Below are 18,779 nucleotides of genomic sequence, written 5' to 3' on the forward strand. Positions count from 1 at the left end.
TGAGTATTGTCATGACAGTCACAGTCACATACCAAGAATATTTTTATCTTCCTCATCCAGAACAAGGACATTTTTCTTCACCAATGTATTGTCCTCAAGGGGCACCATTATTGATAAAGTTGGGTAACATACCTTTATATCATTTTTTAGGTTGGCTATACAAAACATTAGCTAGGGAGAATGAGTTATAGTTACACTGGTGATCATTTCTAGTAAACCTTATGTTAGAACAGCCTATTTAGTGTGATGATTTACTAAAGTATTTCTATAATATTTTTTAAGTGTTTCTACAGTGTCTATCATATAGTACACTAGCTGCTATTGTGAGTCCACCTTCATCTAAAACAACCCCAAAACAAGCAAAATATGAAACAATGGTTTTTAAGAGACTGGCCACGATGCAACACAGAACAGCAATCCCTGAGAGAAAGGGAGCGAGTGAGGTGAGCCCCACTACCGCCCCGGCTGCCAGGCTGAGAGAGCGCCAGCTGCAAGGCAGCCCACAGGGGGGCTGGTTTCCCGAGCTGAGGAGCCAGAACGGAGAGGCCAGGGAGACAAAGCTGCTCAAGTTCCAGACAGGAGAGAGCTGCCCAGAGAGACTTTCAGAGGTGACCAGAGGGTCCTCTGAGTATTCAAGTATTCAGCTGAGCACTGGTCATGTGCATGGAAGGAAACAACCCGAGGCTGGGATTGGAACTGTCCAGAAGGGTAGCAGTAAGAGGGCCCAGTCCACATACACAGGGACAGCCCCCTCCGGTGGCACTGGAGGCCACATGCTGTGCAGGGCGCTGACTGCACCCAGGGAGACCTGTCGCAGCAGAGCGCAGTTAGCCCCCAGCAAACACGGCTCTGGTCCTGACACATCAGAGCAAGACCCCGGACATTCCACTTCCAAGTAACTAACTGCCTTACAAGACACAGCTTCAGAATATTTAGAGGAATATGACAATATATGGCATTCATTAAGGTAAAATCAGTTTCTGGCACCCAATCCAAGCTTATCAAACATGCAAAGAGGTACGAAAATATGACCCATAAAGAGAAATAAAAACTGACCCAGAACTAACACATCATAATTGGCAGACAAGGGCATTAAAACATTACAAAAAGATGTATGAAAATCTAGAATCTGGACTCTTACTAACTTTGCTCCAGGTAACCTGTCGAGTGTTTTGCCCTTGGGGATTCTGAGACCATAGCTACTTCTCTGGTAATTTCCCTTTTTTGGCCTTTACTGAGCTTTATTGAGGTGTAATTGACAAAACTGTATGATGTTTAAAGTATACATCATGATAACTTGATATACATTGTGAAAGGACTCCTTCCATCTATCTGGTTAATTAACATCCATCACTTAACTTTTTTTTTTTTTTGGTGAGAATATTTAGTTTCAATTCTCTTAGCAGAGTTCAATTATATATCAGTCTTTTTAAACTATAGTTACCATGGCATACCTTAGATCCTCAGACCTTATTCATTCTCAGAACCTGAAGTCTGTAACCCTTTACCAGCCTCTCAATAGTTCCGCAACCCCCCAGCCTCTGGCAATCACTCTTCTAACTCCATGTTTCTATGAGTCTGAATTTTATTTTTTTAAGATTCCACATATAAGTGTCTCCGGTAATTTCTTCAATATTCTAATGTTACACAGCTATAATTTGATCATACTGAAGGACTGCAGTGTACTTTATCTGGAAGTAAAGTAAATCATACCTATTAAATCTGTAGTTGTCACAAAGAATAAAGGAATTCCTCTGACAGTGATCCCAAAGTACCATATATGGGTGGAGACTTAACAAAGGACTGGGAATTGTTATAAATTCTCATTTTTTAAAATGGTGTTTCGAAGAACACTCTTCGAAAAAAAAGCAAAATTTCTAAGAAACACGACTATTTGATAATATTTGGTATCTCTCTAGAGCATTTATTTGGGCCTCTTATTTCTGGTGATCAATCTCAGTTCTTTGAGCAAGATGGCTTTATGCTGGCACTGCCCTATATCATATACTCTATACCTTGGACTTCTTTGGGCAATAGGGACTCTGTAAACCATTTGTTAACGTAAGCCTGTTATAAATGGCCACAAACAGTGTATAAATATGAAAGACTAGAACAGACTGGAATATTTTCTACTTAACAGCCCCAGAAGAGGGCTTTCCTTGAAGTTCTAATAAGTGATAGAGGATTAAGTCTCCACTGAATGGACTGGTCACATGCCCTCCCTTAACTAACCACTGTGACTTGAAAGATGGATTATACACTGGTTGGCTAGGTCTGGGTGTGAGATGTGTCCATCTCTGAAACTGAGGCTAGTTCCCCAGAGGAAACTGAAGTGATGTTTCCAGAAAAAAAGGGGATTTGAAGTCAGATCAAAACCATAGATGTTCATCATAGTCATGACTGTTAAGTAGAGAAAACTCACCAAGATGATCATTGCTGAACTTTACTAACACTGCAGCCAGTGAGCTCTGAAGCGGTGCTAGGTGCCTCGTTTATAATGACACTTCTTTTCCTCCAGAGCATTTATATAAGACAGCTATGAGCTGCCACATTCTTCCTGAAACTTTAAAAACTGATTCCTCAATCACTTTTATATAGGGAATTTGCGGTAGCTAGAGGCAATGGCAGCTGCTTAAGTATCTACCTACTAATATTTCCTTTCTAAGCAATCTGAAACACAAAAGGGAAAGTAAATTCTACATAAAACCAAACTGTCCGCACAAACTAAAGGCAGGCAATGTCAAATCTATCAAATAACTAAATAAAATTTGGGAAACACCAAATCACAATGTGTGCTGTCTCACACTTCTGCTCTACTGTTCTGTAGCAAAGGCAGACCAATAAAAAATGTAAAAAATGTAGGACAGACAGAAAGAGGAAGCCACTGAAGGGGTCTAAGGATGATCAGAAATCACCACCACAATAACTTAAATGCAAGACTAGATCTGGAAACACTAAAAAAGTGTCTAAGCAGAGGGAGAGGCTTAAAGATGGTGGTGTGAGAAGTAAGACAGAAACCTCTTCCGAAAATCATATATAATACAAAAATACAGCAAATACAACTAATCCTGAAAGAGCAACCAGAAAGAAGACTGCGACAGACCACCTACATCTGGAGAAAGAGAAGACCTCACAGAAAAGGGTAAAGTAGCAAAGCTGCCACCTGGTGAGATCCAAGCCCTTCCCCTACCCAGGCTCACTGACAGGAGGAAAAGGAGCGGGGATGGGGTAGAAGCCTAGGACTGCTGAACACCCAGCCCCGGAGATCTGCTCTGGGAGCATGAACCCACATTAAATGGTACTCTGGAGATTAGTGGGGTTGGGACCAGAAAGAAGACTGCGACAGACCACCTACATCTGGAGAAAGAGAAGACCTCACAGAAAAGGGTAAAGTAGCAAAGCTGCCACCTGGTGAGACCCAAGCCCTTCCCCCACCCAGGCTCACTGACAGGAGGAAAAGGAGCGGGAAGGGGGTAGAAGCCTAGGACTGCTGAACACCCAGCCCCGGAGATCTGCTCTGGGAGCATGAACCCACATTAAATGGTACTCTGGAGATTAGTGGGGTTGGGAAACAAAGACAGGCAGAATACTCAGAGAGACTGAGATTCCAGCTGCTTGTGGACAGCAGGTACCCAAAGCCAGCCAGTCCAGGACAAAATAAAGACTGGCACTTTGAAAGACTTCCCAACAGCGAGAGGGCTGCTAAAGAGGCAAGGATTGCACAGAGCTTGCTGCTCTGGTAAAAGGACAGGTGGAACAAAATCATCCTGGCACACTCAGCCCAACAGGTTGGGAACTTTCAGAAGCTTCAGGCACTCCATCCCCTTTGGCTGACAACTGCACCAAGGCCCCCCACCACAATACGGAGCCTGCCGCTCCTTCCTCCCAACCAGCACAAGTTCACAAACCTGCTGTCCCCGCCACTGTGCAAGGCCAACCAGAAGGCAGTCCCACCTATGGCAGCTAAAGAGGAGTAACACAGGAGCTCCTCCCTGTGCACTGGGCCCACTGGCCCTCGCAAGAGAGACAGGCAATACAGCCAGGAAGCAGGAAAGAGCACTTTCCTCCAGACAGGCACTGGTGCCTCTCGACTGCTACCCCCATCATCACTCCAGGTGCTGGGCAGCTCCATAGGAGAACTTCTGGGCACTAAAGGTCACCGCCGACACAAAAATATTTTTCCATAGTAATCATTAGGAATATGGAACAGCAAAAGAATCTGGTACAAACCTAGTCCCACAGACATCAGAAAGAGGGCTAAGTGAAACTAAGAGAAATCACCAATCTTCCTGATAAAGATTTCAAAATAAAAATCAGAAACATACAGAGCTACAGAAAAATATTCAAGACCTCAGAATGAGATGGAAACTGAAATTACAGTATCTGAAATGAAACATACAACAGAAGGATTTAAGAGCATATTAGATGAGGTAGAGGAGACAGTAAATGGAATAGAAATTACAGAACAGGAATACAAAAAATTCTGAGGCTCAGAGAGAAAAATGGATCTCTAGGAATGAAAGAATATAAAGAGAACTGTGTGACTAATCCAAATGGAACAATATTCACATTATAGGGGTACCAGAAGAAGAGAAAGAAAGAAGGATAAAAAGTCTCTTTGAGGAAATAATGGCTGAACACCTCCCCAATCTGGGGAAGGAGATAGTCTTTCAAGTCATGGAAGTGCACAGTTCTCCTAACACAAGGGACCCAAGGAAGACAACACCAAGACACATAATAATTAAAATGGCAAAGATCAAGGAAAATGACAGAGTATTAAAACCAACCAGAGGGAGAAAAAAAGACCACACACAGAGGAAAAACCATCAGGCTATCATCAGCCTTCTCAGCAGAAACCTTACAGGCCCGAAGGCACTGGCATTATATATTTAGTGCAATAAAACAGAAGGGCTTCAAACCAAGAATACTCTACCCAACAAAATTATCATTTAAATTTGAGGCAGGGATTAAACAATTTCTAGGTAAGCAACACTTGAGGGAATTTATTTCCCACAAATCATCTCTACAGTTTATTTTAGAGGGACAGCTTTGGATGGAAGTGCTCCTAAAGCTAAATAGCTGTCACCAGAGAAAATAAAACCACAGTAAAGGAAGAAGACTAATTAATTACTAACCAAATGCAAAATTAAATCAACTACATACAAAGTCAGTCAAGGGATATACAAAGAGTACAGAATATGACACCTAATATACAAAGAGTGGAGGAGGAAGAAAAAGGAGGGAGAAAAAATAACCTTTAGATTGTCTTTGGAATAGCATAAGTGAGTTGACTTAGACTGTTAGTAAAGAAGCTTCCCTTGAGCCTTTGGTAATCACAAATCCAAAGCCTGCAATGGCAATAAGTACAAATCTATCTATAATCTCCCTAAATGTAAATGGACTGAATGCACCAATGAAAAGACATAGAGTTACAGAATGGATAAAAAAAACAAGACCCATCTATAGGCTGCTGCAAGAGACTCACTTCAAACCCAAAGAAATACAAAGACTAAAAGTGAAGGAATGGGAAAAGATATTTCATGCAAATAATAGGGAGAAAAAAGCAGGAGTTACAGTATCTCTTATCAGTGAAAACAGACTTGAAAGCCAAGAAGTAACAAGAGACAAAGAAGGACATTCCATAATGATAAAGGAGTCAGTCCAACAGGAGGATATGACCATTGTAAGTACCTATGTACCCAATATAGGAGCACTTAATTACGTAAAACAAATACTTACAGAATTAAAGGGGGAAATAGTATGCAAAGTATTCATTTTAGGAAACTTCAACACACCAGTCACTCCAAAGGATAGATAAACCAGTCAGAAAATATGAATGGAGATAGAGGCACTGAACAGCAGATTGGAACAGATGGACTTAACTGACATCTCCAGAACACTACACCCAGAAGTAGCAGGATACACATTCTTCTCAAGGGCACGTGGAACATTTTCCAAAATAAGTCACATACTAGGCCACAAAAATTCAAAAAGATTGAAAATGTAACAACCAGCTTCTCAGACCACAAAGGTATGAAACTAGAAATAAATTATGTAAAGAAAACAAAAAAGCCCACAAACACATGGATGCTAAACAACATGTTTCTGAATAATCAGTGGACCGATGACAAAACTAAAACAGATCAAGGAATACATGGAGAAAAATGAAAACAATTCAACAGCCCAAAACCTTTAGGATGCAGCAAAGGCAGTTCTAAGAAGAAAGTATATAGCAATACAGGCTTACCTCAAGAAAGAAGAACAATCCCAAATGAACAGTCTAAACTCACAATTAATGGAACTAGAAAAGGAGGAACAATTGAGTCCCAAAGTCAGTAGAAGTAGGGACATAATAAAGATCAGAGCAGAAATATATAAAATCAAGAAGAATAAAACAATAGAAAGAATCACTGACACCAAGAGCTGGTTCTTTGAGAAAACAAACAAAAGAGATAAACCCCTAACTAGACTTATCAAGAAAAAAAGGAGAGTCTACACAAATAAACAAAATCAGAAATGAGAAAGGAAAAGTCACTACGGACACCACAGTAATACAAAGAATGATTAGAGAATACTCTGAAAAGTAATATGCTAACAAATTGGATCCTAGGAGAAATAGACAACTTTCTAAAAAAATACAACCATCCAAGACTTACCCAGGAAGAAACAGAAAATCTGAACAGACAAATTACCAGCAATGAAATTGAATAGGTAATCAAAAGACTACTCAAAGACAAAATCTCTGGATCAGATGACTTCACTGCTGAATTTTATCAAACATTTAGTGAAGACCTAATACCCATCCCACTTAAAGTTTCTAAAAAGTAGAAGAGGAGGGAATACTTCCAAACTCATCCTATGAGGCCAGCATCACCCTAATACCAAAACCAGGCAAAGACACCACAAAAAAAGAAAATTACAGACCAATATCCCTGAAGAACATGGATGCAAAAATACTAAACATTAGCAAACCAAATTCAAAAACACATCAAAACGATCATCGATCTTGGTCAACTGGGATTTATCCCAGGGATGCAGGGATGGTACAATATTAGAAAATCCATCAGCATCATCCACTACATCAAGAAAAAGGACAGAAACCACATGATCACCTCCATAGATGCTGAAAAAGCATTTGACAAAATTCAACATCCATTCATGATAAAAACTCTCAACAAAATGGGTATAAAGGACAAGTACCTCAACATAATAAAGGCCATATATGACAAACCCACAGCCAACATCATGCTTAACAGTGAGAAGCTAAAAGCTTTTCCTCTAAGATTGGGAACAAGACAAGGATGCCCATTCTCCCCACCTATATTCAACATAGTACTGGAAGTCCTAGCCACAGCAATCAGACAGCACAAAGAAATAAAAGGCATCCATATTGGTGAGGAAGAAGTTAAACTGTCACTGTTTGCAGATCACATGATACTGCACATAAAAAGCCCTAAAGAATCCAACCCACAACTTCTAGAACTAATAACTAAATTCAACAAACTTGCAGGATACAAAATTAATACACAGAAATACTAATGATGAACTAGCAGAAAGAGATATCAGGAAAACAATTCCACTGACAACTGCATCTAAAAGAATAAAATAACTAGGAATAAGCCTACTCAAGGAGATGAAAGACCTCTGAAAACTACAAGACAGTCTTGAGAGAAATTAAAGAAGACACCAATAAATGGACATGCATCCCATGCTCATGGGTAGGAAGAATTAATATTGTGGCATTAATAAAGTGGCCATCTTGCCTAAAGCAATCTACAGATTCAATGCGACCCCTATCAAAATACCAACAGCATTCTTCAACGAACTAGAACAAATAGTTCTAAAATTCATATGGAACCACAAAAGACCTTGAATAGCCAAAGCAATCCTGAGAAGGAAGAATAAAGCTGGGGGAATTATGCTCCCCAACTTTAAGCTCTACTACAAAGCCACGGTAATCAAGACAATTTGGTACTGGCACAAGAATAGATCCATATATCTGGAATAGCACAGAGAGCCCAGGTATAAATCCACACATACATGGCCACTTAATATACAATAAAAGAGCCATGGTTATACAATTGGGGAAACGACAGCTTCTTCAACAACTGATGTTGGCAAAACTGGACAGCTACATGTAAGAGAATGAAATTGGAATACTGTCTAACTCCATACACAAAAGTAAACTTGAAATGGATAGAAGACCTGAATGTAAGTCATAAAACCATAAAACTCAAGAGAAGAAAACATAGGCAAAAATCTCTTGAATACAAACTTGAGCAACTTTTTCCTGAGCACATCTCCTTGGGCAAGGGAAACAAAAGCAAAAATGCACAAATGGGACATCAAGCGAAAAAGCTTCTGTACAGCAAAGAACTTTTCAAATATAAAAGTTCAACAAAGATTGTTCCATCAGCAGAACAAAAAGGCATCCTACAGTTGAGAGAATATATTCACAAATGACATATGCAACAAGGGGTTGACATCCAAAATATATAAAGAGCTCACATGCCTCAACACCCAAAAGGCAAATAACCCAATTAAAAATGGGCAGAGGATCTGAACAGACACTTCTCCAAAGAAGAAATTCAGATAGCCAACAGGCACATGAAAAGATGCTCCACATCACTAATCATCAGGGAAATGCAAATTAAAACCACAATGAGATATCACCTCAGACCAGTTAGGATGGCCCAACATTGCAACAACAAATGCTGGTGAGGATGTGGAGAAAGGGGAACCCTCCTACATTGCTGGTGAGAATGTAAATTAGTTCAACCATTCTGGAAAGCAGTATGGAGGTTCCTCAAAAAACTCAAAATAGAAATACCATTTGACCCAGGAATTCCACTCCTAGGAATTTACCTGAAGAAAACAAGATCACAGATTCAAAAAGACATATGCACCCCTATGCTTATCACAGCACTATTTATAATAGTCAAGACATGGAAGCAACCTAAGTGTCCATCAGTAGACGAATGGATAAAGAAGATGTGGTACATATATACAATGGAATATTATTCAGCCGTAAGAAGAAAACAAATCCTACCATTTGCAACAACATGGCTGGAGCTAAAGGGTATTATGCTCACTGAAATAAGCCAGGCAGAGAAAGACAAGTACCAAATGGTTTCACTCACTTTTAGAATACAACAAGAAAGCATAAACTGAAGGAACAAAACAGCAGCAGACTCACAGGACCCAAGAAGAGAGTAGCAGAAAGGGAAAGGGGGTGGGGGACAGCAGGCAGGAAGAGAGGGAGAAGGGGATTAAGGGTTATTATGATTAGCACACATAATGTAGGGGGAGCATGGAGAAGGCGGTATAGCACAGGGAAGACAAGATTCTATAGCATCTTACTATGCTGACGGACAGTGACTGTAATGGGGTATGTGGTGGGGACTTGATAATAGGGGGGAATGTAGTAAACACAACGTTGGTTACTACTATCTTTATAAGACTGTATATCAATGATACATTAATTTTAAAAAAGCCTATACACACTTCTGACTGAAAGCTTGACCTTTTGAATGGTAAGAGGTTTTCCATCGGCCACAGAAAGATAACAAGCTAAAGAACATACTGCTTCTTGTCACTACATCAGGCTCTGAATTTGTATTACCTTTTTTGTACCAATTATTTCTGACTCTTTTTCATTGGACATGGTTACAGATCAGTGATTACAATTTATGAAGGCTAAGGCTCCAAGAAGTTAAATAACTTGCCAAATTTTAAAGACCTAGTTATTTTCAGAGCTGATAGCAACAACTTGGTTTTATAAATCAGGATCCTTTCATTATAATACTGTTCCTTCTTCAATTGTGATACTTTCAACAACTTCTAACACCAACACAGTTTCAAATATAAAAGTTCAACAAAAATTAAAATTTCATATGAAATAAATTAGCTGTATTATTCTTTTTTAGAAAAAAAGATTGTAGTCAGGCTAGCTGGTCATCTTTTAGTTCAACGAAGGTGGCTTTCCACCTCATTCTACCTCACAACACAAGCCTTTATATTTAGATGGATCACACATTTTAAGGGAAAAACACTACTTCTGGGTACACACTGAAAAGAATTAAAAGCAGGGATTTGAACAGATATTTGTACACCAATGTTCACTGCATTATTCACAAGAGCCAAAAGTGGAAACAACCCACACGTCTGCCAATGAATGAAAAAATAGAATTTGGTATATATGGAAAATGCGATATTGAATACTCAGCCTTTGAACGGAAGGAAATTCTGACACATGCTACATGGATGAACCTTGAAGACATCAAGCCAAGCAGAATGAGCTGGTCACAAAAGCACAAATACCACTTGCCTCAGGTCCGAAAGCAGGGATTCACGGAAGCAAAGTAGGACAGTGGGCTCCTGGGTTTGAGGGAGAGGGAATAGAAAGTTATTGTTCAGTGAGTACAGTTTCATTTGAGGAAGATGAAAAGGTTCTGGAAATGATGGTGGTGATGGTTGTATAAAAATGTGAAGGTACTTGGTGATGGGGGGAGTCCAGTAAACATAATGTTCCTCATGTAATTATAGATTAATGATACCAAAAAAAAGTGAATATATTTAATGCCACAGAACTGTATGCTTAAAAACGGCTAAAATGGTAAATTTTATCTGATGCCTATTTAGCCACAATTTTTTAAAAGGAAAGGAACAAAACCATAAAGGAACTAGCTTGTATGAATGGAAAGTTTTGTCACATTGGGCAAGAATGACATTTTTGACACCAAAGGCAGAAAATCTAAAGAAAAAAGAGTCCTTTATCTTATAAACAAAATTAATAAACAACAAATCTACTGAGGTTCTTCCTCTTCTGCCTTCCTGTGCCTCGCCCCTGTGGCACCTGGTAAGGGAGAGACACGAGGCCAGCCTCTGGGCCATCAGCATGGCACCTACGCAGATCCCAGCACACAGCTGTGAGAGACCAATTCAGTCTAACCCCACAAAGGATCCATAAGGCCTCACTGTCAGATAAGCCATCATTAGCAAGTACCACAGGTTCCTTTTCCAAAAACCCTCCTGAAATAAAACAGCAAGACTTTTGGGAGTTTGCAAAGCCTCCAGTAACATTTGGGCTGCTCCTCATCCATAGGGCAGGTGCTCTGTTTACTTCCAGTTCCAGGAGTGGTCCTCCTGTTGCCCGGCTACTCTTGAGTCAAACTGGTGAATGGTGGTGATTTTAGGACAATCTCCAGCAAACCACCTTTAATACCCATTGAACTCAAAACATATCCTTCATTCTCAGAAGTTGGTGGACCAGGGAAGAAATCTATTCCAATTCAATGCTTATTAAAACTCATGTGTTCCACACACTTCTCTGAAGTGCAACAGGAATGACACATGTCAAGTGACAGATTTCTTCCTTCATTTCCTAAGAGCCACCACTTCAGAGATTGGTTTCTGCTCTTTCAAAGCCCTTTCAACATCACTGAATTATCCTACAGTAGCGCCACCAATTGGTTCATATCCCAAGCACTCAACAGTCAAAAAGCAACCAAGTTTCCAGTGATGCCCCATACTGGCAAATGTAAGCCGTCTTCTCTTCTCCACATGAGCATCTGGTAGCACCTATTCCTAACACACTAGTTTCTATTAGACAGTCCAAGGTATCCTGACTCAGGGCACAGTGAACTGATGCATCTAAGCCCATTTGTTCAGTGACGTGTAATTCATAAAGCTTCTGACCCTTAAGGACTATTGGAAATGCATAAGAACTTTACAATTCAGATATAATGCCATTAATTAAGAATTCCTTAATATGGTCATTCAAATCTGTATAGTCCAGTAGGCAGCCAATACGGCCATTTCAAATTTAATTAAAATTAAATATAACTTCAAGTTCAGTTCCTCAGTTGCACTAGCCACATTTCAAGAGCTCAACAGCCACAAAGTTATCATTCACAACTCATAAAGAGTTTTCCGGATAAACAAAAGCTAAAGGAGCTTTTCACACTAAACCAGATTTATAAGAAATTTAAAGGGACTTCTTGAAGCTGGAAAGAAAGGGCACTAATTAGTAACAACATATATGAAAGAATCTCACTGAAAAGTTACAAAAGTTGTGGATTAATCAATTATTAAGCTAGTATGAAGGTTAAAAGGCAAAAGCAGTAAAAATAACTATGATTATATAATTAGCTAAGGGATACATGAGACAAAAAGATGGAAATGGTGACATCACAAACAAAATGTGGTGGGGAGAGTAAGTGTTGAGCTTTAGAATGGGGTCAAACTTAAGTTTTTACCAACTTAAACTAGACTAGTATAGATATAAGTTGTTATATTAAGCCTCATGGTAACCAGAAAGCAAGCAAAAAACCTATAATAAATTCAAAAAAGATAAAATAATATAAACATGCCACTAAAGAAAGCTAACAAACCACAAAAGAGAGCAAGAGAAAAAGAACTACAAGAACAGCCAGAAAACAATTAACAAAATGTCAATAAGCACATGTCAATAATTACTTTAAGTGTAAATGAACTAAATTCTTCAGTCAAAATACATACAGTGGCTGAATGGATTTAAAAAGAAAAAGTAGCCATCTAAGCCATCTATACACTGCCTACAAGAGACTCACTTTAGATGTAAGGACATACACAGACTGAGAAAGAAGGAATGGAAAAAGATATTCCATGAAAATAAAAACTAATATTTGGAGTAGCTATACTTATACCAGACAAAATAGACTTTAAAACAAAGATTATAATAAGAGATGTGTGTATTACATAATGATAAAGGAGTCAACACAAGAGGATATATAACATTTGCAAATATTTATGTACTTAATGTAGAAGCACCTAAATATGTAAAGCAAGTATTATCAGCCCTAAAGAGAGAAACTAACAGCAATAGTAGGAGACATCGATACCCCACTTTCATCAATGCCTGTATCATCCAGATGGAAAATGAATAGGGAAACCCTGACCTTAAACACGACATTAAACCAGATAGACTTACCAGATATTTACTGAACATTCCATCAAAAACAACACAATATACATTCTTGTCAAGTGCACATGGAACATTTTCCAAGGTAGACCGTATGTTAGGCCACAAAATAAGTCTTAATATAATAAAAGAAAACTGAAATCATATCAAGCATCTTTTACTACCACAGTGGTTATGAAAGCAGAAATAAAGGATAAAATCATATGATCATCTCAGTAGATGTAAAAAGAAAATCATTTAAAATTCAACATCCATTTATTATAAAAACTCTCCACAAAGTGGGCATAGAGGGAACATACCTCAACATAATAAAAGCCATGTATAACAAGCCCATACCTAACCTCATACTTAAAAGTAAAAAGCTGAAAAGTTTTCCCTCTAAGAAAGAAGACAAGGATGTCCACTCTTGACACTTTTATTCAACAGAATATTAGAATTCCAAGCCAGAGCAATGAAGAAAAAGAAATAAAGCCATCCAAATTGAAAAGTAAAACTGTTATTATTTGTATATGGCAACGATATTATATATAGAACATGCTGAAGAGTCCATTAGAAAACTGTTAGAATAAATGAATTCAGTAAAGTTGCAAGGTACAAAATCAATACCCAAATACATGTTGCAATTCTACAGTTACTATGAACTAGCAGAAAAAGAAATTAAGAAAACAACCCTATTTACAATTGCATCAAAAAGAATAAAATACCTAGGAATAAGTCTAAACAAGGAGTTGAAAGAGCCATGTATTGAAAACTATAATACATTAATGATGAAAGAAATTGAAGACAATGTAAAAATATTTTGTGCTCACGGACTGGAAGAATTAATAGTGTTGAAATGCCCATACTACCCAAAGCAATCTATAGATTCAGTGCAATCCCTATCACAATTCTACCGGCACCTTTCACAGAAATAAAACAATCCTAAAGTTTGTACTGAACCAGAGAAGACCTCAAATAACCAAAGTTATCTTGAGAAAGAAGAACAAAGCTGTAATCATCACATGCCCTGATTTCAAACTGTATTACAAAGCTATAGTCATCAAAACAGTATGGTATTTTCATAAAAACAGACACATAGGTCAATGAAACAGAGTCCAGAAATAGACCCAGGCATGTGTAACCAATTATTTTATGACAGACAAACCAAGAATATATGATGGGGAAGGGATAATCTCTTCTACAAATGGTGCTGGGAACATTGAGCAGCTACATGCAAAAGAATGAAACTGGACTAGCTTACATTATACATAAAAATTAACTCAAAATGGATTAAGGATGAATTTAAGACCTGAAACCATAAAATTCCTAGAATAAAACATAGGCAGTAAACTCCTTGACATAGATTTTGGTGGTGATTTCTTAATTCTGACACCAAAAGCAACCCAAAATAAACAAGTGGGACCATATGAACTAGAAAACTTTTGGACTGCAAAAGAAAACATCAGCAAAATGAAATGACAACCTACTGGTAGAAGATTTTTGCAAATCATACATCTGATAAGGTGCTAATATCCAAAATATATAAATTACTCATATACTTCAAGAGCAAAAGCCAACAAAAAACCCACAAGTGATTGATCATTAAGAGGCAGAGGATCCAAATAGAAATTCTTTCAAAGAAGACATACAGATGGCCAACAAGGACATGAAAAGATGCTCAACATCACTAATCATCAGGAAAATGCAAATCAAAACCACAGTGAGATACCACCTCATACCAGTCAGAATGGCCACTGTCCAAAAGACAAGAAATAAATACTGGTAAGGGTGTGGAGAAAAGGAAACCCTTGTGCACTGCTGGTGGGAATACAAATTGGTATAACCTCTACGGAGAACAGTATCAAAAAATTAAAAGTATAACTATATTTGATCCAGCAATTCCACTTACAGAATTATCCAGAAGAAAAAGAAAACACTAACTGGAAAAGACATATGCACCCCCATAGTCTCTCTAGCATTATTTAACAAAAGCCAAGACATGGAAATAGCCTTTGTGTCTACTGATGGATGAATGCAGAAAGATGTGATACATATGCACACAAGAGAATTTTATTCAGCCATAAAAAAGAATTACTATAGCTTTGTAATATAGTTTGAAATCTCGCCATTTGGAACAACATGGATAGACTTCATGCTAAATGAAGTAAGGACATTATGCTAAATAAGTCAGAGAAAGACGAACACCATATAATCTCACTTACATGTCACATTTTTTTAAAAATAGAAAGATACAGAGACTAGATTGGCTGTTACCAGAGGTGGTGGGGAGTAGGAGAGTGGGAGAAGTGGGTGAACTGTTTTCTATTGTTTTAGTTTAAATACTTTGAATTTTTTAAAAAGACCAAAACCAAACATAAGTAGGAGAATACCTTCATGATTTGGAGGTCAACAGAGACTACATAAACATGATATAAGACACTAAGCATAAAAGAAAACACTGGTATTTGAAAAGATAGATTCCATTAAAAAAAAAAAAAGAATCTCAGAAGTTTATTTTGCCTCTTGAGATACCTGAAGTTGGCCCACAGACACCAGCACCTACTTGACTCCTACCCATCTCCACTGCGTTTAAAAACATATGTGATAAGTTCTTGGTCGTCCTAGAGAAGACTTCTGGCTTCATGATGAGACTAGATTCATTTGTTAAGGTAAAGCCAAAAGCCTGCTATGAAGCCCGTAGGCAGTCAAGCACACAGGCCATGTACCCTGTCTGTCATTTTTTTATCCTTACACAATCTCAAAGAAGAGCCTTTTAAATCCTTCACATTCCACCTAAACCTCTGAGTTTCTGGAAAGTGTAAACTTATCTCTGTAGATGCCTTCCCTCCCCCCACACTCACTCTCTGCTTCTAGCACCTGTTACCTCACCACCCAGGCAGTTTCAATGATCCTACTGTTTGTTTCCTACTTTCTGTAGGACCAAATGAAGATGAGGCTGGTCTGCCTTCAATCTTCCCAAGAACTCCACTCGACTTGCCGGGATCTTCCCTATTTTACTAAAATACAGTCCAACTTTCTTTTGAAGTTTTGAAGTTTCATGAAGGCCATAAAAGGGGGCAGGAGGGGAGATGGATAAGCTTGAGACACCAAAATTTAAAACTAAAATTTTACGAAAAGACACAATAAATAAAGCAAAAACAAGCGACTAAGACTTAATTCCAGATTAAGAATGCCTACAATTCAATACGAAAAATAGGACCTAATATTATTTTTAATGGGCAAAGGATACGGCAAAAAGCAATTTGGAGAAGAAAAAAATTCGAAAGGTTTATAAACGTGTAAGAACTTGGATTTCTACCTTACTAATATGCAAAGGCAACAACCATTTCTCACCCATCAACTGGGGGAAAAAACATCACTTTTGAAGTGGGCATAGGTAAACAGACATGCTCATAGAATTGGCACAGCCCTCTGGGAGAGCAACTTGGCAGTACATACTGAAATCCATGCCCTACAATCCACTAATTCTGACTATACACAAAGAGACACGCACAATTCTTTGATTTTTCCCTTGGAAGGGTTAAATCAGTTCCTACAAGGCCTATGCATCTTTGGAAGAAAACTTTAGGTCTTTCCACACAAATCATCTAAACAGACCTGTGTGTTGTTACTGATGACTAACACAGCAGAACTTCAATGTGCTACCATGCTAACTGGGTGAATCTCTCAGGCTTATGAGAGACTCCCTAGAAAAAGAGTGGGGAAGGGAAGAGAAAAGACGAGATTATGGAGAGGGGGAATACCCACCCTCTTATTTGACACTGCTGAAATTATCAATATATGTTTAGGCTTTGGTGATCTCCTGGAAATAGGGTCAATATGATTTGCTCACTCACCCCAAAGCTGCTTTTAATCCGCATCTTGAGAAACTTTCGGCCGATTTCGCAGCTGCGGCTGATAGACAAAAAGGTATTCTTAGTAGGGCACACAGGCGGCATCGTGACTGGCTGTCCTCCCTGAGGCCGAGGCGGTCGCGGAGAGCTCCCCGCTGGCAGCGCCCCCGTTGGGAAGTTCTGTGTGTATCATGCGCCCTCTTGTGTTCACCATCACCGTCTTTCTAGTCCTTTGCTCAGACAGGAGGAGTGCCTGAAATAAGGATGCCACGTGGAGCCTCACCTACAGCACAAACTTACCTAAAATCTCTGTCCAAAGAAGACAGGAGTAACTCTGTAAAGCATATTATTAGAATAATACTTCTTTCACCGTCTGTAAGTATAAAGTATGCTTAAATAAGACATACTTGTCTTACAGCATTCAAACCTCTGAAACTAGCATATGAAATTAGAAGTCCAAAACACTAGCTTTAGAAAGAGGAAACAGAACTGACATCCTTAGAACTGGCTGCATCAGGATGGACGTCCCCCTGTCCTCTTAATGCTACTGTGGGTCAGAGTCAGATGTATGTGTTTATTGGCTTTCTATTTCCTCTCTTCACCTGCCTGAACCCTCTTTTCTCAGAATAAACACCTGTCTTTACTTTACTACAGTGCCAAGTGAACCTGCTAATTATCACTCTGTTTGTTTACCTTGTGTCCACAAACAAGTTACATTTTGGTTATGATCTTAGGTATGATTAGAGATTTTCTGTGCAGAATGTGGTTACCTTGATGTCTGTAAGACAGTTTTTTTGGTCAAGGCTGAAAAATGGACGGGACAAACGCATGAGGGCTCCAGCTGTCTTACCCGTGGTGATGGGGAGCAGTGCAAAGGACAGAGCTTTTGGGTATGATTGCACAAGCACGGAGGGGGGTTCAGAAATTTTTTCTGCCCAAATGATAAAAGTAAGCTTATATTGCAAATGTTGAAAGCTGGCATAACTGTAGTAAAACAATGAAACGATGAAGTACAATTCTTACAGAAATGTACTGCCATCTACTCCAGGTAAGATCATCATTGCAGGAGTTTGATCCTCCCCCCTGGGTTATTTATAATCAATCAAACCTTTCACTAGCCAGGTCAGTCTGTTTTCTCGGGGACCCCCAACTCTTAGTATCTATAGTCTTTTTTCTTGGGCAGGAAGAAGAAAGGCAGAGAGGAGCCTTCTAATCCCCTGCTTGGAGGACATTAACTTGGCTGCCAGTTTTCTGGGAGATACATTGAAGAGGCTGAGATCACTCTTCACTGCAAAGACTTTCATTTAATCCCCTGCTTTCAGTGTAACGCTCTGCCTTCAGCTACACCTGGCATTACTGACTCCAGAGATCATGAAACAACAGCTCCAGGGGAGAGCCCACCAGTGTCCTGTGGGGTTGGGGGGAAGTGGTAACCTGCTCCAAGGGTAACTAAGAGGAGCTCACTGCTTCTTAACAGACTAGCAACTGCTCCACCTTTTAGCCCCGTGTCACCTGCCTTTGGAGATACCTAATGTCTCTAATGCACAAGGCTCTCACGACTTGAATCAGCTGACTTCTGGCTGCTTCCTCACCACCTCCTGTAGGCACTCTCCTTTCATTTTTCTGTGGTTTATTAAGTCAGTTACCAATTTCCTGTTTGCTTTTCAGTTTCTAATGTTGTTTGGATCTGCCTGTATCTCCTCTCCTATTCTCTTTGGTCTTGAGTTTATATTTTTCATTTAGCTTGTTTCTGGGTTTTGGCTTCTTTGGTCTGGAACCCTTCCTGGCATCCCTGCTGCCCACAGGTGTGGTTAGTTGACTGTCTTCAGCCTTTTGCACCTTCAAGCCGTGTCGCAGCATGTGCACCAGGTCAGACTCTTCTTGGGGAGGCCCTCGGCCAGCCACTGCAGTGGGGATAACCAGTGTCATGCTCTTCTCTGGCGACATCTATGCAGCGATTGAGCAAGGTCGGAATACAAGGGCCT

At 39.2% G+C, this 18,779-nt stretch overlaps 1 protein-coding gene across 5 annotated transcripts in view; it reads right to left on the reverse strand.

Moving 5' to 3' along the window:
* LOC140845020 (uncharacterized protein C2orf66-like) overlaps window positions 1-18,779 on the reverse strand; it is an 80,283-nt gene that overhangs the window by 57,303 nt on the left and 4,201 nt on the right. For all 5 annotated transcript variants that reach the window (XM_073218482.1, XM_073218486.1, XM_073218483.1 and 2 more), the window contains exon 2: window positions 16,798-17,047. In XM_073218482.1, coding sequence (XP_073074583.1) covers window positions 16,798-16,899 — 102 coding nt within the window. In that variant the 5' untranslated portion in view covers window positions 16,900-17,047. The remainder of the gene's footprint in view (window positions 1-16,797; window positions 17,048-18,779) is intronic.

The sequence above is a fragment of the Manis javanica genome, chromosome 12 (genome assembly GCF_040802235.1).
Source record: "Manis javanica isolate MJ-LG chromosome 12, MJ_LKY, whole genome shotgun sequence".
NCBI lineage: Eukaryota > Metazoa > Chordata > Mammalia > Pholidota > Manidae > Manis > Manis javanica.